This window comes from Ochotona curzoniae, unplaced genomic scaffold (genome assembly GCF_017591425.1).
Source record: "Ochotona curzoniae isolate NIBS_2020 unplaced genomic scaffold, NIBS_Ocur_1.0 contig_2861, whole genome shotgun sequence".
In the NCBI taxonomy this organism is placed as follows: domain Eukaryota; kingdom Metazoa; phylum Chordata; class Mammalia; order Lagomorpha; family Ochotonidae; genus Ochotona; species Ochotona curzoniae.
This window is the reverse complement of record NW_024465620.1, coordinates 1,798,968-1,824,799: the sequence shown is the minus strand read 5'-3', so window position 1 is coordinate 1,824,799 and position 25,832 is coordinate 1,798,968. Positions and strand designations below refer to the sequence as shown.

Genomic DNA, 25,832 nt, shown 5'->3' with positions numbered 1-25,832 from the left:
TCCTCCCATCTCCCAGTTGAGCTGGGTGAGAGGCCTGTTCCTGAAACTGCTGGGTGTGAACTCCTGCTCCGTGGCCCAGGGCAGGCTCTGGGCTGTGCGCTTTGCTCCCTGTATCAGCTCTCATGCTCTCCACAGAGGCGCGGATCAGTCTGCACCTACAGCACTGCCATTCCGGGCCGTGGGGACTTGCTGCGTGACGTGGCCCCTTCCCTTCCCTGGCTGTGATGGCACAACACACCTTGTCACTCAGCCCCTAAAACTCAGGGCTGTGCCACCCACGTAGGCAGCTTCGCCTGGCCCAGCCATGGCTGTTACAGGCAGCCAGTAGATAGATCTTGCTCCACCTTTCAAACAAAATGAAAATAAGGTTTATTGTGGGGGGAAGGGCTGGCTAGCAATATGGTGTGGCGAGTTGAGCTACCATCAATGCTGGCATGGCATGTCAGCCCACTGGGAGTACAGCTGCTTGGCGTCTCACCCAGCTCCCTACTAATGGGAATGCGGCAGTGGATGGCTAACGTGTCTGGGCCCCTGCGCTATCGGGGAGACCGTGGGTCTTGGCTGCACCTGGCTCTGTCAGCACTCAAGGTGAGCCAGCAGGTGGATGCTCCCCGTCTCTCCCTGCCTTCGATCACCCAAGCACGAAGTAAATAAATCTCTACAAACAATACTAAAATGTTTTTTTCAGATAAGCATGAGTTTTTTAATCTTTTATTTTTTAATAAAATGTTTGAACAGGCAAGTTTGCCTTAAGAAGAGACAACACACAAGTCTCAGGAAATTCCACATTTTATTTTTGCTTACATCGCTGGGGATTGGCCCCCACCCTACCCTCAGCCCACCCTCGCCTAGATGCTGCCCTTGCCCCAACACCTTCACAAAACACTGATTTTTCTCTCAGAGCTAAAATTGACACCCAGCCACCACCTAGGGCCGTCCCCCTGGCCTGCCCCCCCCCCTTCCCCACACACACCTGCTCTGGGAACCTGGTCACCTGCGTGTGGCTGCCTGCCTAAGCCGGGCTGGATTCTCGGTCTGGAGTTCCCTTCTTAAAGCAGCCCCCCCACCCCCCCAATCCTGGTCTTTCTCTCTGCCTGGCCTCAACTTCCCAGCTCTTAGGGCTGCCCCCCACCCCCACCCCCTGTGCAGGAAACCACTGCGGCCTGGCTGGAGCTAGAGGGGTGAATGCTGCTATGGACCGGAGGGGCGGGAGGAAGAAGGGGGGACAAGGAAGCCAGCAGACACAGATGGGGAGGGGAGAAGCTGGAGGCAGAGGCAGCTCCCCCGTCCCCGCAGTGACCACCCGCCTAGCTGCTACGGCTCCTCTGGCTCCGGGCCTTGTACACCTCGATGAGCAGGTCCTTGACGTACTGGATCTCCCGTTCCACCGACTCGGCCCGCTCCCTCAGCTCCCGGTTCCTGGCTTCCAGCCCCTGACACTCGCCCTCCAAGGCCTCACCCTCCGCCCGCTTCCTCTGGCGGTACCTCAAAGCTGCCGACTTGTTCTGGTCTCTCTTCTTTTGCTTGCGGTCCCCTCGGGTGGCAGCAGGATTGGGGTAGGGGGCCGGGCGAGAGGGTAGAGACAGAGGAGGAGGAGGAGGAAGGGGAGGAGGAGGAAGTTGCTGGGGTGGAGGTGGGGGCAGGGGTGCCAGGCCCGAATCCCCCTGCCCAGCCTCTCCCCGGCAGTAGATGGCCAGCAAGTCGAGGGTGTCCAGGGCCGGGGGCTGCGGGAGGTCAAAGCTGGGGACAGGGAGAGGAAAGGGGGGCGGCGGGGAGGGGGGCGGGAGGAGCGGGGCCTCCAGGAAGAAGTCTTCCATCTGCTCCAGCTCCTTCTTGAGGAGTGAGGCCATGGCTTCCAGGTCTGGTGGGGCAGGGGAGGGTGGGGGGAGGGCGCCTGGGGGCAGGGCAGGCTCCAGAGGCAGGAGGGCCGTGACGTCCACTCGTTCAGTCATCCAGTCTGAGAAGCCGTCACCTGGGAACGGGCCAGAGGGGAAGCGAGGCGCCCTGAGTCCCTGGTCCCCCACCCAGTCCAGTGGTCACTCAGTTATGTTCCTTGCTGGCTCGTGTGTCCATCAACCAGCTGACCTAGCCCGATAACAGTCAGCCAGTCAACCCACTAACTAACCAATTATGCACCAGTTCAACAGTCCGACACCCATGGCTTCTCTGGTTACTCTTAAAAAGTAAACTAAACACACACACCCCGTTTCATTTTTCTTCATCTATTTTTCCCAATCCACAATATGCCAAACACTTGGATACAGCAATATTTTCTGCCTCCCTCAGGGCTCTCAGTGCTGCCCTCTGCCCCTCCCTGGGCTCCTCCACCATCCCTGCTTCCCCACTGTGGTGCTGCCTCCTGGGTGTCGGGCCCCCAGCACGGCCCAGGGTCTGCCATCCACCCGCAGAACTAGCAGGTGGACACCTGCTCCCTTCTTCCCCCAACTCCACTCACCAGCTGCCCTTACCTGCCAGGGGCTCTCCCCCCCCTGGCAGCCCGCCCTCCAGGGCTCCCCCGAGGACCTCATAGGGGCCCAGGGGGGCAGGGGCCAGGGGAAGCTTGCCATAGTCTACGAGCCAGCCCAGCCCGCTAGCTGGGACCAGGGTCCTGTCCAGCTCCAGCCCCAGGGTCGCCAGGAGTGACATGGCTGCGGCACAGACGCTGGCCACTGGGGATGTCGGCGGCAGCAGACGAGGCTGGGGCAATGGCTGGGGGGCGGCTCAGCAGGCTGGTCAGCAGAGTGGACACAGGCACCAGGGTGATGGCGGAGGACCTGTGGATTCAAGACCGCGGGTCAGAGGCTGGCCTCCTCACCCCATCGTCCCAGCCAACGCTCCAGGTCAATGTGGCTTGGCTCAGAATTCCCAATCTGCACCTCACCCCCTCCAAAGGACCCATGCCCACTTATTCCCAAGGGAATTCTGAGCCAAACCTAACCTTTTCCTTACAATCCCCAAGCCCCTCCGTCTCCAGCCCCTCCCAATCCCAGGGGAAGTGTCATCCAGGCACATCCCATCTTCTACAGTATCCCCTTGGGATTCCATCCTTTCTACACGCCACCCCAAATGAGTTCCCAGCGGGATTCCTCCCTAGGCTTGTTCCCCACTCAGGCCCCGCCCTCGCTTTAAACTCGATGACGTCATTGCCCTCCCTCCTCCAGAAAGCCAAGGCCCCGCCTCCTTGCCTCGCTGAAACCCCGCCCCTCAGGTAACGGCCGCCTCAGCCACGCCCCTCCCCTCAGTGGTACCTCAAGTCCCGCCCTTCGCCAACCGCTGAGGCACCTAAGCCCCACCTCCTTTCCCTGTCCATCTAAGCCAGGCCCCGCCCCCAGCGAATGCCCAACAGGAAAGGAGGGAAGCAGTGGCACCGCGCATGCTCAGTCGTCGCGGGTCACAGCGCATGCTCTGTCGTCACCGGAGCGGCTCAATTGTTCGCGCACGCCCCTGCCCTCTTGGGATTGGCCCGCACGCGCTGTCGCTCACAGACGGCCCCGCAATAACGTCCAACGAGGCTCTGGGTGGGTCAGTGCGCATGAGCAACCGCACGCGGGGAGCCGGCTGCGCTCAGGGAGAGCTCCCCTCCCCCACCTCGGCACCAGTGCGCATGCTCCCTCGCCTGCCAACCACCCAGCGACCCTCTTCTGCGCCTGCGCGAGCACGATTCCACGCTGACCCTCCCCCCGTAACTCCCATCCTGGTCGTGGAGTCCGCGAGCCACGAAAGGGCGGGAAGGGCGGTTGGCGAGGGAGGGGCGAGCGGTTACTCACTCCATGGCTCCGGCTAGAAGAGTCGGCGGCGGCGGCCTCGGTTGAAGAGGAAAGGCGGGGAGCGGAGAGCGCAGGCGCGGTAAGCGAGGCCACGGGTAGCGGGGGGCACCCAGGGAGGCGGGGTGGCGGCTACAGAGCCATGGTCGGGCCGGGCGGGCAGCGTGAGCGGAGATGCTGATCGGGAGGCTGAGGAATGAGGCGGCCCAGGGGGGACCTGGGCAGATATAGCAGGGGCGGCGCGGCCCGCCCGGATCCCTCCGCGCCCCGCCCCTGCGCGGCCCCAGGCGGCAGGTGGCCCGTCCTCTGGGGGGATCGGGGATCGGGGATGGGGGGTCGGGGATGGGGTTCCCGAGCGTCCCCCTTTTCCGAGTCCGGCATTTGACTCCTGAGAGTGGCCGGTTCTCTGTCCTCCTCAGACGCTCTGCTTTCCTCCTTTGACTTTTGGGGATTCGGGTCCTACACACTGTCCCCCGCCACCACCCTCCCGTTTCACGTCCTTTGGGTTCCCTGCTTCACTTTAATTTCCCGCCGGCCACACTTGGCTCTCTGACTTGGCCCCTCAACCGCCGTCCCTCCCCGAGAACCCTCGAGGCTTGGGAGTCACCACCGGACGGCGCGTTCCATTCAAATCGCCGACCAACCGGCCGGGCCGGAGGCGGAGAGTGCCTGAGGCCAAAAAAAAAAAAGCTAATTTTTTTTTTTCAAAGTTTGCCGGCCTCATTTCTCTGTTAAGTCGGGGTTGGGAGGAAGCGGAGCCGCGTGTGCAGAGCCCGAGCACGTGGCCGGCTCCCGGTGCGGGATCGCGGACCCCTAGGGTGCCATTTCCTAGTGAAAGCGAACTTGAGCCGTCCCCGTCCTCACGGTTCTTCACTCCTTTTCGGGGAAGACCCCTCGGTTTCCTCCTCAAGACATCCCATCCCGAAGTCAGCCGGTCGCTGGAGGCAGCTGCCCGGGTCGTGGAGGCTGCGAGGCCGTGGAGCCCACGCACTCTAGCCCCAGAAGCCCCCAGCCTCAGTTTCCCCTTGAGCCCAGTGTGGAGGGTGAAGATGGGGAGCCGGGTGCACTGCCAGGTGCTGCCCCTTGGGTCCTTAACTGAGTTGGAGGTGTCCCAGGTCCCTCAGTCAGCAGGAACTGCCTCCACCCCGTAGGGGACACACACACACGTACATGTTGGGGCCAAGCAGTGGCCTCAAGCCCGGGCCTCGTCTCCTGTACGCAGGGCAGGGAGTGGGGTGTTTGTATTTGAGAATAAACTATTTGGGAATGTTTTCCGTTCACAGTGAAGTTGCTGATACCCACTGTGGCGCGGGTGCTGCTCACTCCAGGGAGCTTGCTGGGGGGCACAGCTCCCAGCCTGGGCTGTTTCCAGACTCTCCTTGGCTCCAAGAGCCCTGCTTGAGTGTGCTTCAAGTGTTTGATTTTATCTTTTACTTATTTATTTGGAAGGCAGAGTTACAGAGAAACATCCACTGGTTCGTTTTCCAGTCACAGGGGCCTGGGCAGGCTGAAGCCAGGATCCTGGAACTCCCGCCAGGTCTCCTTGGGTGGGTGGCAGGAGCCAAGGTGCGCGGGGCCACCTCCCACCCCCTTCCCAAGCGCATTAGCAGGGAGCTGGATCAGAAATGGAGCAGCAGGGGCTTGAACTACGCACTCATGGGATGTTTATGCTGCAGTGCTAGCTTAGCTTGCTGTGCCACGTGCCGCCGTGCTGGCCTCTTCAGTTTGGTTTTGTCTCCTACTTAAATTGTGCCTTTTTTTCTTTTAAGATTTATTTTATTTTTATTGGAAAGGCGGATATACAGAGAGGAGAGACAGAGAGGAAGATCATCCGTCTGATGATTCACTCCCCAAGTGAGCGCAACAGCCGTTGCTATGCCGATCCGAAGCCAGGAGCCAGGAACTTCTTCCGGGTCTCCCACGCGGGTGCAGGATCCCAAGGCTTTGGGCCGTCCTCGACTGCTTTCCCAGGCCACAAGCAGGGAGCTGGAAGGGAAGTGGAGCTGCCGGGATTAGAACCGGCGCCCATATGGGATCCCGGGCGTGCAAGGCGAGGACCTTAACCACTGTGCCATCGCGCTGGGCCCAGATTGTGGTTTTTTGAGAGGCTGGCTCAGTGGGGTACTGCGAGTGGATGGAGAATCGCCTTGCTGGCTGACCGCAGTGCGTGCTGGCAGAAGGTACTGCAGCAGGGACACAGTCCCCGCGACCTGGCCGCTTCCAGCCGTCTCCCTCCCAAGTCAGCCGTGCCCCGCCCCACCTGAGCAGCTTGGCTCGGTCATGCCAACTGGGTGCTAGTTGGTACACTTAGCCTTCCAACCGCACTGGCACCTTCTGGTTTACAGATGGTGGGTCTTGTTGGCACTCCGCCACTCAGATGACCTTGCATCCCCCAGCCTTGCCTAGCTAGGCATGTGGAGGGTTGAGGTCCTGGCCCTTCTGTCCTTGGGGAGGGGGCTGGAAGCAAGGTGGGGCTGCGGGGGACTCTTTTTTGGCGCGGAGGAGTCTGCCTTTGGGGGGAGTGAGATGGCCTTGATTGCAGGCAGGTTGCATCAGCTGTAGCTCTGCCTGGGAGGAGACTCCAGGGAATTCTCTGGGGGCCCAGGAGCACCTGGCAACTGCCAGCACCTGCTCAACCCTGGGTCAGGGCAGGGCACCAGCCACCCGCGTTAGGCCCGAAGCATCCAGCTGTCTGGTACCTGCCAGGGCCTCCTGGCCCAGGAAGACCAAGCTGAGGTGCCAGGAGGCCGAGGAGGTTGTTCAGCTGCTTAGCTAGAGCTGGGACATTGGAACTGGGAGGCCTCCAAGCCAAGGCCTTCACCTCAGTTTGGCTGCTGCTTGCAGTTGCCACATCCTATCGATTGCACCCTGTGCTGTGGCAGCAGCCCTTCAGTGTTTGCCCACCAAGGTAGGGCCCAGCGTGATGGGAAAGGCCCCAAGGTTACGCCAGACAATTCAGGCAGAGCACATGCATGTTCCACCTGCCCCACTACTGGGACCCTCGTCCAGTGTTACTGTATCCTCAGGCTTCAGACAGGGATGCAGGGGAGATGGGTGATGCCAGAACAACCTGGGGTGCAGGGTCTGTGTGTGCTGACCCTTCCTGTTCCCCTTTTGGGTCCCCCCAAGCACTTAGAGGGCAAGATCAGGGCCCTTCTCTATTGCATAGCCATTGCTGCCCCCCAGGCAGGCAAAGAGCTGTTGTTGTGCAGAAGTTGGGGGGGTTCTGGGGGAGGTGACTGGGTCACACAGAGCAGAGGGCAGGGCTTGGAGGTGGGCCTCCCAGCAAACAGTGCAGGAAGGCCAAGGCCAGCTTAGCTGGGGAAAGGGCAGCAGGGGGCAGGCAGGCTGCCACGTGGCCCAGCAGCTCAGAGTCCTACAGAGCCCCTGCTGCCCCCACGGGGTCACTTGGTTTGTTTCCTGTTGCCACTGGCACACTGTTACTGCCCTAGAGCCCTGGGAATGGGCAGGCAAAGGGTGCGGGGGACACGCCACTTGTGTCCCTCAGCATCCTGGGAGGCTGCTTGGGAAGAAGGACAGGACAATTCTCAGGTACTTCCAGCCACATGTGCCTTGCGAGGGGCAGGTGGAGTGACCACCGGTGATAGAGCAAGCCAGAGTGAAGTGTGCGACAGGCCCTGGGCAGCACCTGGCTCAGCAAGTGTGAGCTGTCACCACACATCTGCAGTCTGAGTCAGGGACCCAGCAAAAGCTGGAGCTCAAGGTGTTTTCTTTGTGTGAGGTCTCGGTTTTCCAAGGATAGCAACTAATTCAGAAGAAACTTGAGACCCCGTCCCTGTAACCTTCCGGGGTTGGAGGATTCTCCACCCAGGGCTGGGGGTGGATGGGCTGCCCACTGAGAGGGGCTTCCCCAGAAGGAGGGGGCTCTCCCCAGGCCTTCTGTAAGGGAGACTGGGAGGGCTGGGAGCTGGGGCAGCGGAACCGGCAGTGGGAGGTGCATTTACGTGGAGGAGACGTGATGGGAAGGCTTCCCACCTCGAGCTCCCTGGTGTCCCCTCAGTAGGCAGGGTGAGGGCTGCTTTATGCCCACCCCTGCCACCACAGGAAGGCTGGAATCAGGGACGCTTCCTCACTGCAGCCTCTGGGGCCACGGGGAGTTCCAGTGAATTCAGGGTGTGTCGCAGGCAGTAGATGGGGGTCTGGGACGTGCTGGTGGTGGCAGGGAATGGTAGGCCAGTGGCTGGGCACTCCGAGTTCTAATGGCAAGATGCTTGGGTCCTTTAAAAAGCTTTCATGTGCTTATCTGCGAAGTGGGCATGAAAATGGTTCCCACCAGTGCCAATAAAGCCCTGAGCGCAAACTGTGCCCACAGGATGTTACATTGGGCCTGGGACCGATGGTAGCTAGGCTAGTTCCAGGGTCAAAGCCACTCTGCCCTCATGCTGGTGGAGGGGGGGAGGTAGAGGGGTCTGATCCCCACAGGGCACCTGCTGCTGTCTTCAAGCCCCTCCCTAGGTTTCACTGGGGCCTATGGTGGTTAAACTCCCCCTTACCCCTAGAGAGCAGGGTCCTGGGTGAGGGCAAGATTGAGCCTGGTCCCAGCTCACTCTGCAACCTCAGCCTCCATCTGGCTGCTTGCCTGACATCCCCTGCACCTGTGCGGCCTCAGGGTCTGTCACCTGGACACTGGATGATTTGCTTTTTCATCCGCCTGTGGTTTTGTTGTTGATTTCTATGAAGTGAACAATTGTTTGTCTTATGCAGGGCATGGAGTTACTTCCCGCCTCACCCTCCTTCCCTCCCATGTTCACACCCTCCCTTCTTATTTTTTAAGGCTTTTTTTTTTTTTTTAAAGATTTATTTTTATTATTTTTTCATTGGAAAGGCGGATATACAGAGAGGAGAGACAGAGAGGAAGATCTTCCGTCCGATGATTCACTCCCCAAGTGAACGCAACGTGCCAATACTATGCCGATCCGAAGCCAGGAGCCTCTTCCGGGTCTCCCACGCCGGTGCAGGTTCCCAAAGCTTTGGGCCGTCCTCGACTGCTTTCCCAGGCCACAGGCAGGGAGCTGGAAGGGAAGTGGAGCTGCCGGGATTAGAACCGGCGCCCATATGGGATCCCGGGCGTGCAAGGCGAGGACCTTAGCCACTTGCGCCACCGTGCCGGGCCCAAGGCTTTTTTTTTTAAAGATTTATTTATTTTTATTGGAAAGTCAGATAATAGATAGAGGAGATAAAAATAGAGGAAGATCTTCATCCATTGATTCACTCCCCAAGTGAGTGCAACGGCCAGTGCTGAGCCGATCGAAGCCAGGAGGCAGGAAGTTCCTCCAGGTCTCCCACACGGGTGCAGAGCCCCAAGGCTTTGGGCCGTCCTCCACTGCTTTCCCAGGCCACAAGCAGGGAGCTGGATGGGAAATGGAGCTGCCGGGATTCAAGCCTGCACCCATATGGAATCCCGGCCCGTTCAGAGCGAGGACTTTAGCCGCAAGGTCACGCTGCCGGGCCCAAGATTTATTTATTTTTATTGGAAATGTTTGCATGGAGGAGAGACAAAGAGAAAGATCTTTTATCCACTGGTTTACTTCCCGTGTGGGTGCACTGACCCAAGCACTGGGACCATCTACTGTGTCCCAGGCACATTAGCAGAGAGCTGAAAGAGGGGCAGGTGGGACTCAAGCCAACGCCCAAATGGGATGCTGGCTTAGCAAGCTATGGCTTAATGCACTGTGCCAGCCTCTTGAGTAATAAACTGCTTGATGGTTTGTTCTTTAGCACACGTTGAGAGCAACTTGTGCGGTGACTGGCTTGCATGTGGCCATGCCTTTCTTTCTTTTTTGATTGATTTATTTTTATTGGAAAAAGTAAATCTACAGAGAGAAAACTCTGCTGTCTGCTGATTCACTCCCCTCGTGGCCACAATGGCTGGAGCTGAGCCAGTCTGAAGCCAGGAGCCAAGAGCTTCTTTTGGGTCTACCACATGAGTGCAGGGTCCCAAGACTGGGCCATGTTTGATGGCTTTCCCAGGCCACAAGCAGGGAGCTGGATGGAAAATAGAGCAGCCGGAATATGAACTGGCACCCATATGGGATCCTGGCGCATGCAGGTGAGGACTTTAGCTACTAGGCTACTGCACCAGATCATATGCCTTTCTTTTCCTTTCTTTTTTTCTTTCTTTCTTAGGAACAGAATTAGTTCCCAACCACTGATAAACTGCCAGATGCCCACAGTGACTGGATGGTGGCCAGGCTGCAGCTGAGAGCCTGGAGCTGTCTCCTGCTGCCTGTGAACCATGTGGTCAGCAGGCGCAATTGGCTGGGCACCTGGGGCTCGAACCTGGGTCCTGTGCTAGCCAGCACCCACCCAAGCACCCCTCCTCACCTCTGTTCTCTTGGAAGCAAAGACCCAGCAGAGGGTCCTGCCAGACTTGCGAAGTGGCTGTACCATTTTATATCCCCACCAACAGTGAGCAGGCGGTAAGCTTGTCTTGCATCTTTTGTATGGTAGCCGCCAGTGGAGGATTTAAGATGGGCCTGTATATTTTTGAGAAAGAGAAACAGTGTTCCCATCTCTGCTTCACTGCAAAAGCTCCCAAGATTCTGGGTTGGGCTGAGACTTGGGGTGTTGCGGGTGAGGGCAGGGGCCTTTCCTGGAGCCTCACCCGTTGCCCGTGTGCAGGCAGGAAGCTGGGCAGAGCGCTGGTGCTCCTGAGACTCAACCTTCTCCTCCTCCTCCTTTTTTTTCAAGGATTTCTTTAAAATTTATTTGAAAGGGACCTGACACAGTGGTTCAACTGGCTGACTACCTGCAAGCACCAGCATTCCTTACGGGTACTAATTCACGTTCCAGCTGCTCCTCTTGCCATTCAGCTCCCTGCTTATGGCCTGGGAAAGTAGAGGAGGATGGGGCCTGGCCCAGTAGCATAGTGGCTCAATTCCTTGTCTTGCATGTGCTGGGGTCCCATATGGACACCAGTTCATATCCTACGTGTTTCGCTTGCCATCCAACTCCCTGCCTATGGTCTGGGAAAGCAGTCGAGGATGGGCCAAAGCCTTGGGACTGTTAGAGTCCGGGCTAAAGTCCCCGGACGCCAGGGTGCAAGCTGGTTAACCCCCAGAGAATGACAGAGTCTCGCTGGTAATGCAAACAGTAAACAGTTTATTGTGCCAGCATGCTGGGGCCAGACCGCACTTGGGGCACGCAGGTCAGCCAAGCGAGGTGGTCGGACCCGAACGAGCCCAACACAGGTTATATAGGCCCTTTTGGGCTGGGAAATGCATCAAAAGTAACAACCTGAGACATGTTCATTTTTATGGCCTTCAGGCACAGGGGGCCTGGTCCTTTCCCATACCCGCTATATGGCTCATCCCGTTCTCACACCCTTATCTTCCTCCTGTTCCTAGGACTGGAGAAGAATTGCGTCCTTGCCCCCCCGCCTCCCCAGCACCTGGGTTCACAAAGCTGCAAAGCAGCAAAGAACAGATTTATCGCTGAAGCGGAATCCTCCCAAAGTCCGGGCGCCTCCTGGTGCAGCAAAGTAGCAGTTTTTTTCAGCACAAAGGAATCTCACACTGTCCAACAAAAACATTCCATTCTAGCATTTTTTTTTAAGAGTTATTTATTTATTGGAAAGTCAGATACACAGAGAGGAGTGACAGAGAGGAAGATCTTCCATCCGATGATTCACTCCCCAAGTGAGCGCAACGGCCGGTGCTGAGCCGATCCGAAGCCAGGAGCCAGGAACTTCTTCCGGGTCTCCCACATGGGTGTACAGGGTCCCAAAGCTTTGGGCCATCCTGCACTGCTTTCCCAGGCCACAAGCAGGGAGCTGGATGGGAAGTGGAGCTGCCGGGACTAGAACTGGTTCTCATACGGGATTCCAGCGCGTCCAAGGCGAGGACTTTTAGCCGCTAGGCCATGGCACCGGGCCCCCCATTCTAGCATTCTAATTGTAGCTTTTTATTATTATTATTTTATTACATATTATTTACCTATACTCTAACAGGACCCTTACCTGCGCGGGAGACTTGGAAGAAGCTCTTGGCTCCTGGCTTCTGATCAGTTCAACTCTGGCCGTTGCAGTCACCTGAGGAGTGAATCAGAGAATATGAAGTCTTTTCTCTGTGTGTCTCCTCTGTAACTGCCTTTCCGATGCAGATAAAAATATCCCTTTAAAAATTGCTTCAAAGGTAAGGGTTGCTGAGAGGACAATCAGAAAGATGGCATCTACTTATTCGCTCCCCAGCAGCCGGAGCTGAGCCAGTGAAGCCAGGAGCTTCTGGGTCTCCCACACAGGTGCAGGGTCCCAAGGCTTTAGATCACCCTTAGCTGTTTTCCCAGGTCCTGAAAAGGGAGCTGGGTGGAAAGTGGAACAGTGGGTCATGTCCTGGCTGCTCCACTTCCCATTCAGCTCCCTGCTAACAAAATCCGCAGAAGATGGCCCTGGTACTGGGGCTGCTGCCGCACGTGGGACGCAGTGCAGGCCCAGCGCTGGCTGCTGTGACCTCCAGAGTGAGAGAGCGCCAACTGATGAAAGATCTCTTTCTATCGTGTGTTTCAATTAAGGTCAATATTTTTTAAAATATGGTTAGTGCATCACGTTAGTGAAAGTTTTTTTGGTCTGAGTTGTAGGCAGGCAAACATTTGTTTAAGGGAAGCGTGGAGCTACACCTGAAGCTCAAAGTTAGGCTGAGGAGGGGACCTGAACGGTTCTTAGCCAGCATGCCTGTCAGGGCCCTTCCTGTTGGGGGTTTCATGGTGGTGCCTCTGGCAGCCTCCCCCCACCCCCACACACACACACACAGTGTCTGCTGCAGCTGCCTGACTTTCCTGCGGGTATCTAAGCTGCTCTCCCCTGGGGAAGCTGCTGCCTGCTCACCACCTGAGCCGCTCCCCAGCAGTGGGAAGAACAGTCACCGCCAAAGCAGTTCTAGAAAGGGAAGGAAGAGGGAAACTTGAGAAGCCGTGAATCCAAGAGCCCTCCTGGCGTCCCCTTTGAAGACTGGGGGGAGAGGGCAGGAGTGTGGCCGGCTCCACTCTCCTCTGGAGAGAATAGCCATGCTTGAAGGAGTTGCTTGGAAGCCTTAACCAGGAGGGCCTCTGGGTTGGAGGCCCTAACCACCGGTCCCCAGGGACGTGAGCTGGATGGCTGTGAAGCTCAGGGAGGGCGGGGGCCGCAGTGTGCCTCTGCACCTTGTAAACATAGGACCATGAGAACCCCGGGTGAGTTTGTATTTTGAAATGACCCAGAGTGTCATTGCGTGGGCTGTGAAATGGGGTGCCTTACACATAAGGATATCGAGAACATGTGTGTCACACCCTGCTGGTGACAGCCAAGGTCTCAGACACACACACATCACTGCTCCACTCCGCGCAGAACTGGCACAGCTACGTACTTGCTGGCCTAGGTCTCAAGTCCTTCCTGCAAGTCTCCTAGGCTTGGGAGAGGGAGGCTGGCTGGAAAAGCAGCATACCCCAGGAAGCGGCGGAAGGGAGCAGTGGTCTTGAGCCACCCTGCCTCCCTCTGTTGGCATAAGCCCCAACGGGCATGGCAGAAACTGCAGGTCGGGTTCAGGAAAGCAGCTGGGGGAGTCCGTGCAGCCCTCGCCGGGCCCTGCCGTTCTGCACTGCTGTGTCTTTGTTGCAGGTTTGCCACCCCACAGTGCTCACAGCTGCCAGGATCGCGGCTGATGCTGGGAGCCAGGAATTCCCAGCGGGAGCCACAGTCCCAAGGGCTAAGCATGGGGAGACCCAGGTGTAGTTTGTGGGGGTTTTTGTTGTTGTTGTTGCTTGTTTTGTACAGATTTATTTATTTGAAAGGAAGAGTCATAGAGAGGAAATTACCTTCCGCTTGCTGGTTCACTCCCCAAATGGCTGCAATGGTCAGGACTGAGCCAGGCCAAAGCCAGGAGCCTGGAGCTCCGTCTGAGTCTCCCCCACGGGCGCAGGGCCCCACTTGGGGCATCCTCTGCTGCTGTCCGAGGCCATTAGCAGGCAGCTGGGTAGCAAGTGGAGTAGCCAGTGCTCACTCAGACGCTGGCGTCGTGCATGGCTGCTTACCTTGCTGCGCCCTGACTCTGGTCAGATGCATATAGCCACAGCTGCTGGGCTAAACACCTCTCTGATTCAGGGTCGTCCTAAGAAGAAATAATGGGGTTGGAGGGAGCAGATGTTGACAGGTTGAGTTTACTGTGCTGGTGACAAAGGCCAGTGAAGGTGGTCAAGTGGGCAGGGACAGGTGCGTAGCTGTAGGTCAGACACGGAGGAGGGAAGGGGGGCCTGTGGGGATCACGTGAGCTCCCTGGATTGGCCTCATGAGGTTGTTGCTCCCCACCCTTTTCTGTGGTGTCATGGCTTTTCTACCTCTTTGCATTGGGGATGGAGGGCAGGGTTGCAGCACCACCAGGTGGCCGTGAGCCAAATGGCAGAAGCACTTGCTCTGACTCCAAAGCCTGACAGGCCAGGTGTGGCACGCCAAACCTCAGGGTGGCGGCCAGAAAGGATGTGGGGCAGGCCACCAGCCTGCCACTGAGGGCGATGGCAGGTTCCCACCATGCAGGTCCCGCAGCGGCTCGGCCATCACCTTCAAGGAGTAAATGCTTCGCCTGGCTTGTTGCCCATCCCACTCCCACCTGTGGCAGTAAAGTTTGTTAGGAAGGAAGGAAGGGGCGTGGATTCAGCTGTGGATCAGAGCCCTGTGGCTCGAGGGTCACTTGGGTGCAGAGGGGAGAAGTGAAGGGCAGCGGTGCTTTGTCTCCAGCACCCAGGGAGCATCCTGTCCCAAGCGGATCACCAGCCTTCGCCATGGAAGGATGTGGGTCCCATTCTGGGACTGCAGCTGGGCGTGGTGGTCTGATTCCTTCTTGAGTGTCTGGTGAGGGAGCCAGCAGCGTCACTGTCTTAGCTTTCCAGGTGGCACGGTGGCCCTTCCCCTCCCAGCCAGGGTGGCCGGGTTTGTAGAATCACAGCTGCTTGTTCATGCCACACTTGGCCCTGTCACCATGGCTCCTTCCCCTTTCTGGGCCAGTGCCCCTTCATTAGATCTTAGCTGCTGCGACCAGCACAGACATAATGACTAAAAGCCATGCATGAGGCTGGCGCCTGGGGCAGGTGCACAAAGCTTCCGGAGAGAATCCATCCCTGGCCCCAGCATCTCCCAGAAGCCAGTGCAGATCTCGGCCTGTGGCTTCCCTCCTCCTCATGTCTCGCACTGCTCTTCCTTGGTCACACCCCAGCAGACTCCTCTCCTGTGCTCTCCTCTGCTCGGAGCCAGAGCCCCCTGCTGTGCCAGGTCATACCTGCACAGCTGGGTAACACTCCACCCTGCTGCTTCCCTCACCTGGTCGCCCATGGACGGCCACACACCTGCTGGCTCAAAGAGACACCTGCATCCTATTATGAGCAAAGCTCTTGTTTCCTGAAAGAGCAGGTGGCAGGCAGGAAATAGGGAGAATTTTGGAGTTTTTGGATTTACGGGAAAGACAGCTACCTCCAAGGCATGTTGTTTTATTACATCTGCCTTGAAGTGATATGATCAGGACCCCAAGCCTCTGCCCTGTAAATTCCTGTCACATGCTTTCTGTTTTGTGTCATTATTAGTCCCTAATCATGTACTTGCTCACTGTCACGTAGCTTTTGATTCTTTTACTATAAAAGCCCCACAATTGCTTCATTTGGGGCGCTTCTTGTTTATGGTAAGAGGTTGCCCCTTGGACTAGACATTAGTCATCTCACTCACCTTGGAGTCTCGCTCGGATTCTTTGAACCCCAGCACCCGCTCTGCGTTTTCTTTTCCCATAGTGGTTAACTTAGCTTCGTCCAGGGTGCGCTTGGCTTTCCTGGCTGGGATTTCGGCACCTCGGGAACGCTGGTGTGTGAACACGGAGTAAGGGCCAGAGCTGTGGCACTGCAGGTGAGGCTGCCAGCATCCTGGCCAGCTCCCTGCCATTGTGCCTGGAAGCAGCCAGAATGCACAAGGGTTGCGGCAGAGCGCTCCCCGCCCGTGTGGGAGACCCGGATGGAGTTCTGAACTTCTTGTTTTGACCAGGAAATGGAATGTGTCCATTTCACTTTCCCTCCCTCTTTTTTGCAATTCTCTTAGCCCTGGGATGTGGTCTGTCTCTGCCTTCAGTTTCTTAGTGTAGACCTGAATGACCACTAGAGAAAATGATGCAGAGTAGGGTCGTGACGTTGGAGGAAGTGAATGAAGGTTGTGGGTGATGGAAAGCGTGGTGGTTGCCAGAGCTGGGGGAGGGGAGGCAGGGGACGGACTGGGAACGGGGGCTTCCGCAGTGACGCGGGCAGCAGCCATTTATCCCACACAGATGCACTACAGGGAACTGGGCTGTGGCCGGGACACAGAGGAGGCCTGCCCTCTGCTAACCAGCTTCCTTCCTCATCTGCTCACTCAACCCTTTCTGCCGTGGTGTTGGGGTGCCTTAGTTACCCCAGTTCTCCAACCGTGCTTTCTTGTGAATCTGTTGGGGATTTCAGCCATCACGTATTAATAGCAGTACTCTCTTGAGCTGAGGTCTTGAGATCCGAGGCGTAGGTGTGGGTGCTGGGCTGCTTTTAGCTCCTGAGGATATGGGGCCCCACTGCTGGCTGCCCAAGAAGGAGGGGTTCTGTCACAGGAAGTAGTTGTGGCACTTAACAAAGACCCTTCCCAGGAGCACCCCAGAAAGCTCTGGGGTCAGACAGCACCACACTTTTGTTTTTCTCCTTTGACAAGAGTGAAAAGCAGCGCCCTCCTGTCTGCTGCTTCACCCCCAGGGCCTGTGCCGGGAGCTGGTGCACACGTCCTGGGGGACAGCACCCCTGGCTACTGAGCTCTCCTGGAGCTGACACCAGCAGAGTTAGGAACCGAGGTGGAGGTCACCCCAGTGTGGGGCGCAGGCTTCCTGTCCACACTCCACGCAGTGCACCCTGGTTTAGACCAGGCCGACTCAGTAATGAGGGCCCAGTGGTTAGGATGCCAGCTTGGGTTTAAAGTATAGGCGCCTGGGCGTGGTGCCCGGCTCTGGTCCTGACAGCTTTCTGCCCGTGCGGAGCCTGGAAGGTGTTTTGAAGGAGTTGGGTCCTTGCCAGCTACAGGGGAGATACGGGTCCTGGTGCCCAGCCCTGACCTCGCCCTGCCTCAGCCTTTGCAGGTGTCTGGAAGGTGAGTCAGCAGTGTTCTTTGTCTCCCATTGTCTCTGTGCCTAGAAAGTAAAATAGGAAACATTTTTTTTTTTTTAAGATTTATTTTTATTATTTTTTATTGGAAAGGCGGATATACAGAGAGGAGATACAGAGAGGAAGACCTTCCATCCGATGATTCACTCCCCAAGTGAGCCGCAACGGCCGATACTATGCCGATCCGAAGCCAGGAGCCTCTTCCGGGTCTCCCACGCGGGTGCAGGGTCCCAAAGCCTTGGGCCGTCCTCGACTGCTTTCCCGGGCCACAGGCAGGGAGCTGGAAGGGAAGCGGGGCTGCCGGGATTAGAACCGGCGCCCATATGGGATCCCTGGCGTGCAAGGCGAGGACTTAACCACTTGCGCCACCGCGCCGGGCCCAGGAAACATTTTTTTTTAGAAACAGTTAAGAGGTCCATGTGAAAGGCAGAGGGTGCAGTGGAGGGCGGGGGCCTGGCGAGCAGACAGGCCCACACTGCCACTCAGTTCTCCACAGCGGGCAGGCATGCAAGTGGGGAAACTGAGGCACTGAGAGGCTACGCCCTGTCCAGAGCCTACAGCTAGCCACTGACTGAAACAGCAGTTTCAAGGAAAAAGAAGGATTTGGAGTTGTTGGAACTGAGGGACAGCCCAGTGGCCAAGAAGGGACAGAGTCCATGGTTCGCGGCCCGCCCTGGGGTGAGAGTTGGTGGTTTGCTTCACCCAGTGTCCTCCGCCTCCCGCTGTGTGCTGGGCGAGGGAAGTGTGTACACGCGCTGTGCTCTCAGGGTTGGCCTTGGCCGCGCAGAGATCTTCTCACAGCCTGCACACCTGCTGTGGGCTGAGCTGAGTGCTCATGGTGTCTGCTCCCTCCTCTTCCTCGCCACCCTTCAGAGGCTGCCCCCACGCGAGCCTAGTTCCACACTTAAACTGGAGCGTATCAGGTTCGGTCAGGCTTTGGGACCCAGCTGCTGCTCTTGGGGCTCCAGTTCCTTTTCTGGCTGTGTGGGCGGGACCGGGCTGGGGAGGCAGAGGTCTGCAGGGAGTCTCATGGGACTGATAGCAAACTGTGTCTGGACTGGAGGGGATCATTGCTGTACTTAGCCTCCACCGCCTTGAAGCCCACTGCCTGACCCTCCTGGCTTCTCTGGGCAGAACTCTCGGCCTCCTGCTTGCGTTTAGGGTCCTCCAGGGGCAGGGATCCGGTTGAGGCCATCTTGGGTGGGCGCACTGTGCAGTCCCCCACTCCAGCTCTGCTAAAAGCCTTCGGACCCAGCCAGGCTTGGTCTGGGTGCTGCTGCCCTCTGCCTGCCTTTGCTCCCCCAGACACCCGCTCCAGAGTCCCCTCCTTAACTCCTCTGAGGTGATGCTAGGTCTGGGGTCTCTGTAGTTCATTAACTGTAGATTGTTCATTTACATTGTAATGATGGAAACTCACCTTCCACTTCTTCTTGTCCTCAAGTTGAATTCCTGCCCCAAATCTGGTTCCACATTGGTTCATTTCCCCATAGAGAAGGCCTGGAGATCGAGGGAGAAGGCAGCCCAGCCCATCCCCACTCTTGCCTCTTGCCTCAGTCTGTGTCTCCCATGCCCGCTGGATTGCCTTCTGGTTGGTCTTCCATGCCAGGTAGGGGTTAGGAGTCAGGCGGCTGGAAGTCGGTGACTCTACCAAGCTGTCCCCCTCTGAGTCCCCGTCTGTCCTCTCACATGAAGACAAGAGCCCCCAGGCAGGGGCCCAGGCCCCTCATGGCCGATGTCCAGTGTGTGGTAGTCTACATTGGGACGCCGCTTGCACACAGGTCTTGCACTCGCCCCTTCCTTACCAGTACTGTTTACTGTTCCCTTTGCACCTGGCACACAGCACTGGTGAATGCTTTTAGGGGTGGGGCTGCTGAGCACCCCAAGTTACATGTGACCTTGGTGTTGTCTCCAAGCACTTCGATTCGGACTGTAGGGCAGAAGGCCGCCCCCATGCAGAGCGTATCCAGCGGGGGCTTCTGGGTGGGCCCTTGTGCCTGGTGAGGAGGCAGCGGTGCTGCGTGTCGAGATGACCCAGCCCGGCCCCTTCCCGCCCTGCGTGTCCTGGCCTTGTCTGTCCAGACTGCCATCTGACCTTTTTGCTTCCTCTGCTCTGAACACCTTCCCAGTTTGCAGATCCTGCCAGAACTGCTGGAGCCGGAGCAGCTGTAGCCACCAGAACGGAAACCATGAGCGGGTTTAATTTTGGAGGCACCGGGGCCAGCACAGGCGGGTTCATGTTCGGCACTGCCAAGGCAGCGACCACCACCACCACCACGCCCTCCACGGGCTTTTCTTTCTCTGCATCCGGCACTGGAGGCTTTAACTTCGGGACTTCCTCCCAGCCAGCTGCCAGCACCCCCTCCACCGGGCTGTTTTCTCTGACGACGCAGACTCCGGGATTCAGTTTTGGCACGAGCATGCCTGCTGCCAGCAGCTCTGGCTTTTCCTTAGGTCTCAGCACCCCAAAGCTGAGCCTGGGCAGCACGGCCGCCACCCCAGCCACAGCAAACCCCAGTGGCTTCGGCCTGGGCAGTAGCACCCTCACCAATGCCATCTCAAGCACCGCCACCTCCAGCCAGGGCACAGCACCCACTAGTTTTGTGTTCGGCTCCAGCACAGCCTCGACCTCCGCGACTCCAGCCACCACCTCTGGAGGCTTCTCGTTCACGGGCGGAGGCACGTCCCAGACGGCGGCCTCTGGCTTTAACATTGGCTCTGTGGGGAATTCAGCCACCCAACCTGCCACCCTTACCAGCTTACCCTTCACCTCGGCCACACTGGCAGCCACTGCGGCGGGAACCTCTCAGCCAGCTGCACCCACACCTGCTGCCACCACCTCCATTGCCGGGCCCTCCCTCTTTTCCTCAATAGCAGCAGCTCCCACCTCGTCCACCACTGCCGGGCTCTCCCTCGGCACCCCAGCGACCTCCTCTGGGGCTCTGGGCACTGGAACGTTGAACTTCAGCGTGAAGCCCCCTGGAACAGCTGCTGGTACCTCCTCAGCAACTTCCACCACCGCCACCAGCACCAGCAGCACCACCAACACCGGCTTTGCCTTGAATCTGAAGCCTCTGGCGCCCATCGGCATCACCAGCAGCACAGCTGCCACAGGGAGCACCCCGGCTGCCCCCGGGGCAGGTGGCGGGGCGGCCGGCAGCAGCCCCACCATGACCTACGCCCAGCTGGAGAGCCTCATCAACAAGTGGAGCCTGGAACTGGAGGACCAGGAGCGGCACTTCCTGCAGCAGGCTACCCAGGTCAACGCCTGGGACCGCACCCTGATTGAGAACGGCGAGCGCATCACCAGCCTGCACCGCCAGGTGGAGAAGGTGAAGCTGGACCAGAAGAGGTTGGACCAGGAGCTCGACTTCATCCTGTCGCAGCAGAAGGAGCTGGAGGAGCTGCTGAGCCCCCTGGAGGAGGCCGTAAAGGAGCAGAGTGGCACCATCTACCTGCAGCACGCCGACGAGGAGCGCGAGAAGACCTACAAGCTGGCCGAGAACATCGACGCACAGCTCAAGCGCATGGCCCAGGACCTCAAGGACATCATTGAGCACCTGAACACAGCCGGGGGCCCCGCCGACAGCAGCGACCCCCTGCAGCAGATCTGCAAGATTCTCAACGCCCACATGGACTCCCTGCAGTGGATCGACCAGAACTCGGCCCTGCTGCAGCGCAAGGTGGAGGAGGTGACCAAGGTGTGCGAGGGCCGGCGCAAGGAGCAGGAGCGCAGCTTACGCATCACGTTTGACTGAGCGTGCGGGGCTGGTGGGTGGGGGCGCTGAGGGGCCGGGCCAGCCATGTGCCTTCCAGTGATTCTGTTGACAGTTGTTCTGCATTGGCCTTGCCCCAGGAGCAGATGTATAGGGAGTGACCTCCTGTGATTCAGGCAGCAGCCAAGGGGCAGCAGCTGTGTCTTGGGTGGGTGTGGCCCCTTTCCCTCACTGCAGCCCACCTCGTCCTCGGGCCGGCCAGGGACCAGGGTTGTGTTGCCAGCACCTCTGCCCAGTTGCAGTGCAATGAGGAAACTGAGACGGGTGTCTGTGCCCAGAGCCCTGGCAGCCTGGTTACAACACTCAGACCGCGTGCACGTGCAGGCTCACCTGGTAGCAAGACGAGTGGAGCTGGCAGCACACAGCCTGTGCCCGGGGGGCACACCCATGCTGGTCCAGCGTGAGCCCTCGTGGGCAGGGACTGACTGTTACCTCCCTTTGTCTCCAGCGCAGTCCCTATCAGTGAAGACAGGATGAAGGGGAGACCTGGCCTGACGCTGACCCACAGAGCACCTGCCAGTGACCCCCAAGCTTGCTTTTGCCAAAGTTAACTAAGGCTCGCTCCGTGAGGCCCTCACGTGCAGCAGGAGCCAGCTGCTCCTGTCCCGGATGACTTCTGTTTGTACTTGGCTGCTTTCTCTGAAATATCCACGGCTGTATATTGCTTTCCTGAATAAACGTGAAATAAACACAAGTGGTGTGAATGTGTGAGTGGGAGAATCTTCTAGAAGGTTGTGTCTTGTTAGCCACCACTGGGCTGACATGAATGGTGTGCGGGGAGCTTGGCTTTGCCAAACCAGAGGGCACAAAGCATGATGCCCTGTGGGAGCCGTGTCCACGACCCACCCCAGTCCCCACCTTGGCATTCCCCTGCTCACCCTCCTCAGGGTGATGCTCCAGGGCCCATTTTCCAGAAGTTTCCCAAACAGAATTCATTTGAGTTCTGGGGTCATTATTAGGTTCTTCGGGCAAAGGACAGGGAGGAAGAAGATGCAACCACCTCTGGCTTCTCACCGAGTTTCTCTGACCCTGCTCAAAGAGGACTCCTGGAAAGCAGACGAGGGCTAACCTGCCTGCGGGTTCTCGCTCGGCACCCATCCCTGGAGCACCTGCTGTGGCCTACACACTAGGTCAGCGTGCTGCAGTCTGCACGAGAAAAACAGTTGTGGACATTTAGATTGATTTCAAAGGCAGAGTACTAGTGAGCCTATCCAGGGGCTGACTTCCTAAATGACCTCAGCAGGCGAGGGCCAAGGCAGGAGCTCCGTGTGGGCCTGCCACATGGCTGGCAGCACCCGGCCCCAGGACTTGGGCCTGTGGCAGCAGGAGACTCAATTGGAGGCCGAGCAGCCTGGGCCACAAACGCAGTGCTCGCCTAGGTATGGGGTGGTCCGGCCCACTCTGCTGTGCCACAGCCCCGGCCTCTGAGCACACTTCTGTATTCCTGTTTCACATATTAAACCATTCAGAAAACTCAGTTGCCTTTGTGTATTTTTAAAATAAATATAATGTCTGTTCTCACCCTCAGAGATCTTCAGGTGTCCCAGTTTGAAGAACAAGACGGTTAAGATGATGATGATGGTGGGGTGGGGCGAAGCAGCCACCTGCTTCCTGGGGACGGGACCGGGAGGGACCTGGGCAGGCTTGGGTGCAGCCCTGTGGGTGCCAGGCTTCCTGGGGACTGGACTGGGAGGGACCCGGGTGGGCTTGGGTGCAGCCATGTGGGTGCTGGGCTTCCTTCTAACTGCACTTTCCCTTTCCAGGAAGAAAACAGATGTGTTTAGTTTCTTCTTGTCTTTAGTGTGAAGACCACAAATGTGACTGGATTTGGAGTCAGAGGTTTTTAAAGGTGAATCTCTTCCTCAGTAAGCACTTTGTGTATGTCCCCCATTTCAGGGGACAAAGAGCACCATTGGATTTAAGGTGGTGGCTTTCAACTGTGTTTATTTGGAAGGCAGGGTTACACACACACTCGCCCCAGCCCCATTGGTTCACTCCCCAAATGACCGCAGCGCCTGGGTCAAGGCCAAATTGGAGCCAGGAACTTTTGAGCCTCCACTTGCATGGCAGGGACTCACATACTTGAGCCAGCATGTGGCACCTCTTAGGTGCACCAGCAGGGAGCTGGCTCAGGAGTGGGGCTGCTGGCACTGGAGGCATCAGGGATGCAGGCAGCCTGGGTCTGCTTTGGAAGGTGGACCCAGTGAGCTGGTGCAGGACTCAGGGCGCCCAGCAGGAGGAGCAGGGGCTGACCAGCAGTGGCCACCAGTGGGATGAAGACAAACCAGGAACTGAAATTTGCAGTGTTGAGATAGTAAATTCACTTGAGGGTTTGTCTGTGAAGAGCAGGCAGATCATTGGGAGTTCTGAGTTAAATCTGTTAGTAATATTAGGTAGAAATTCTATTAAATAATTAATAGCTTAACTAAGCAAAAACCAAAGAATCCTGCGAGTTGAAGTCAGCTCTTGTGAACAACTGTGAGCCTGCTCCAGCTCACCACTGCTTCCAGGTTCTTGGGGAACCCCAAAAACCAGGGATACCCACTAATCCCAAGACAGGGTTAAGTGACCCCCAGCACCAGGCACCTGGCTTCTGGAGGCCTCTCCACCGTTGTACTTGACCTCCAGAAACACAAGGATCTGGTGGGGCAAGAGCCTCAGCCCCTGCCCAGCGCCCGGCCACGTGGGGCCCTCCCCCAAGTCCCGCAGGAGCAGATGGCAATGACAAGCACTGGGTGTCTAGCACTCCAGTGGGGCTTGTGGCTCTGATGGGAATCTTGGTTCAAACCAACCAGGTGTTAAAGATTTTGTAAGATAAGCCAGGAAACATGCATGCTGACTCGAAGTGAAGGAATTGGTGTCGTTAAAAATGAGACGTGATGTTATTTCTATTTTAAAACCAAGTAAGTCCTCTGCATGGCTGATTGTAGCTCTGCTGGCTACAGCCCTCCTTCCTTCCTTTATCTGAAAGGCAGAGTTAAGTCCTCCATCTTAGTCCACTCCTGATGGCCACAGCAGGCAAGCAGGACTGGGCTGGCCAGAAGCCGCGAACCTGAAACTATCCAGGTGCCGCAGGTAGCAGGGGCCCAGGCACTCGAGCCATCTTCATGCTGCTTCCCTAGGCACGCTAGCAGAGAGCTGAACTGAAATGGAGCAGCCAGGTGTTGAACAGATGCTCACACGGGGTGCCAGTGCCACACACCAGCTACCCCAGTGTAGAAAGGAAGCTTACCTGGCATGCAGCCGCCATTGCCTGCAGAGCCTTGGACATTTACCCCAGAGTGGGTGCCCAGCCAGATGCCTGTGCCCTGCTTTAAGTAATGGGGTGAGAGAAGAAAGGGGAAAAAAGTAATTGGGTGAGGGCATGGCACAGTGACTTAATGGACAAATCCTCACGTTGCCTTGCATGCGTCAGAATCTCATGTGGGCATTGGTTCGTGTCCTGGCTGCTCCACTATCCGTCCAGCTCCCTGCTTGTGTTCTAGGAAAGCAGTCGAGGCCAGCCCAAAGCCTTGGGACCCTGCACCCATGTGGGAGACCCAAAAGCTTCTGGCTCCTGGCTGTGGATTGGCTCAGCTCTGGCAGGGACCCATGCGCTCAAGCCATTTGGAGATGGAAGCAGTAGATGGGAAATCTTTGCATCTCCATTTCTCCATAAGCCTGATCTGCCTTTCCAACAAGGATAATTAACTCTGAATAAGTGGGTGAACACCACAGGGCTGTAAAGGTACAGCCTCCTCATTCCTGGCTTTTTGTTTAGAATTTATTGGAAAGATGAGGAGGTCACAGACGCATGTGGGCGCGTGTTCAGGGACGGAGTGGAACGTTTGGAGACCTGTCCTGTATCCATGGGAAGGGAAGTGGGTACATGACGCCACCTCCAGGCCCACATAGATGTGGGGGAGGGTGTCATTTGAAGATAGGCACATGGAATTTACATCTAGCTACCTGCCTGTCCTATTTCATTCCCTCCTCAGAGATTTCCAACCCTTGATCTCCAGGGTTGCTAAAGGGATACAGATTCCTCTTCTGCAGTTATTCCCTGTTGACTAGGGGTGTGGGGCCTGCTTATTCAGGGTTTGGGAACCTCTATTATCTAAAGAGTTCCTCTCATCAGCTGGAGAATTCCCGCTCGGTGCCTCTGGCTCACTGCTGCCTTCGTTGCACAGGAGCTGGCACCAGCAGTGTCCTAATCATGGAGCCCATGTGCCAAGGCAGGCCACCTGCCCGTGGGCTCGGGGTCCTGACGTGTCTGAGATCAAGACGAGATGAGCGCGGTCCCCTCCCCGCACAGACGGCGCAGTGACCTGGCCAGGGGCCCCCAGTCTGTGGGTCTCGGCCCCGTCTGCGTACCTCTGCAAGCTGCACGCTGAAGCACTCTGCGAGGGGCAGGCCAGCCCTCCCAAGCCTGCTCCTCTCTCCAACCCCACCCCAGGACCCGGGCTCTGGTCTGACAAGGGCAGCAGGACACATCTTCACCCTTCACCCCACTTCTGCGTCTACCCCAGGATGACTTCTGTCCCAGGCTAACCAGCAAGGCCATGGGTGCTGAGAGAGTCCCCCCGAGGCAGCTATGCAGTGAGTGCCCCCCAACCGATCCCCATCGGGGGCCCAGTGGCGGGGAGTAGGGGGAGGAGTCTGGAGATGGGGAGGGGGCCCTGTATGGAGGGGGCTCTCGTCCTGCAGTCAGACTAAAGGCTCTCTGCTCTGCCAGGGTTGCTGGGCAGATCCTGTGCCTGTCTGGAGGCTCTGGTTTTAACACTGGCCACCAGGATCTGTGGACAGCCGCAGAATTCCTGTGCAGGTGGCAGCAGCCCATCCCCAGTGTGCTGGGTGGTCTCTGTCAGATCTGCCAGGGGACCAGGTCTCTGGTGCAGGGAACGTAACCATTGGAGATGTTGTAGTTCTATAGAAGTCAACAAAATAAGGAAGGATTTTTTTTTCCTCTTAAGGCTATTTTTGCCCGGAATGATTAACATTTTCTAGAAACCACTAGATCAGAAAGCTGCAAGAAGGTGACAGGAAGCTTAAGAAAAGTCCCCAAAGGAGAAAGGCAATCCCCTGAATGCCCAGAATCTCCTGGCCCCAGAGCAGCCTGCAGGTTTCTGATCCTCTGCACTGGGCACATGCGACCGGGGCAGACCCCACCCAAGGGTGA

The 25,832-nt window shown here is 57.6% G+C and overlaps 2 protein-coding genes across 3 annotated transcripts; one reads left to right on the top strand and one right to left on the bottom strand.

Moving 5' to 3' along the window:
* Nucleotides 1-984: 984 nt before the first annotated feature.
* On the bottom strand, nt 985-3,951 carry ATF5 (activating transcription factor 5). The gene is made up of 3 exons (XM_040978028.1): nt 3,768-3,951; nt 2,469-2,774; nt 985-1,972 (listed from the first exon to the last, which is right to left on the bottom strand). Exons 2-3 carry the CDS (start codon nt 2,644-2,646, stop codon nt 1,308-1,310), a joined length of 843 nt encoding a protein of 280 aa, XP_040833962.1. The 5' UTR covers nt 2,647-2,774; nt 3,768-3,951; the 3' UTR covers nt 985-1,307.
* NUP62 (nucleoporin 62) lies at nt 3,590-21,368 on the top strand. 2 transcript variants are annotated; one of them, XM_040978027.1, is made up of 3 exons: nt 3,590-3,846; nt 19,028-20,599; nt 21,123-21,368. In XM_040978027.1, exons 2-3 carry the CDS (start codon nt 19,088-19,090, stop codon nt 21,138-21,140), a joined length of 1,530 nt encoding a protein of 509 aa, XP_040833961.1. In that variant the 5' UTR covers nt 3,590-3,846; nt 19,028-19,087; the 3' UTR covers nt 21,141-21,368. The 2 variants fall into 2 exon arrangements, with proteins under 2 accessions (XP_040833961.1, XP_040833960.1); XM_040978026.1 differs by having other exon boundaries at nt 19,028-21,368.
* The last annotated feature ends 4,464 nt before the right edge of the window (nt 21,369-25,832 follow it).

Bases quoted from the DNA above. Each gene is read 5' to 3' on its own strand.
- ATF5 (XM_040978028.1), bottom strand. From the start codon at position 2,646: ATGTCACTCCTGGCGACCCTGGGGCTGGAGCTGGACAGGACCCTGGTC. The intron at 1,973-2,468 runs GTAAGGGCAGCT...GCCCGTTCCCAG, and splicing joins GGGGGGAGAGCCCCTGGCAG to GTGACGGCTTCTCAGACTGG.
- NUP62 (XM_040978026.1), top strand. From the start codon at position 19,088: ATGAGCGGGTTTAATTTTGGAGGCACCGGGGCCAGCACAGGCGGGTTC.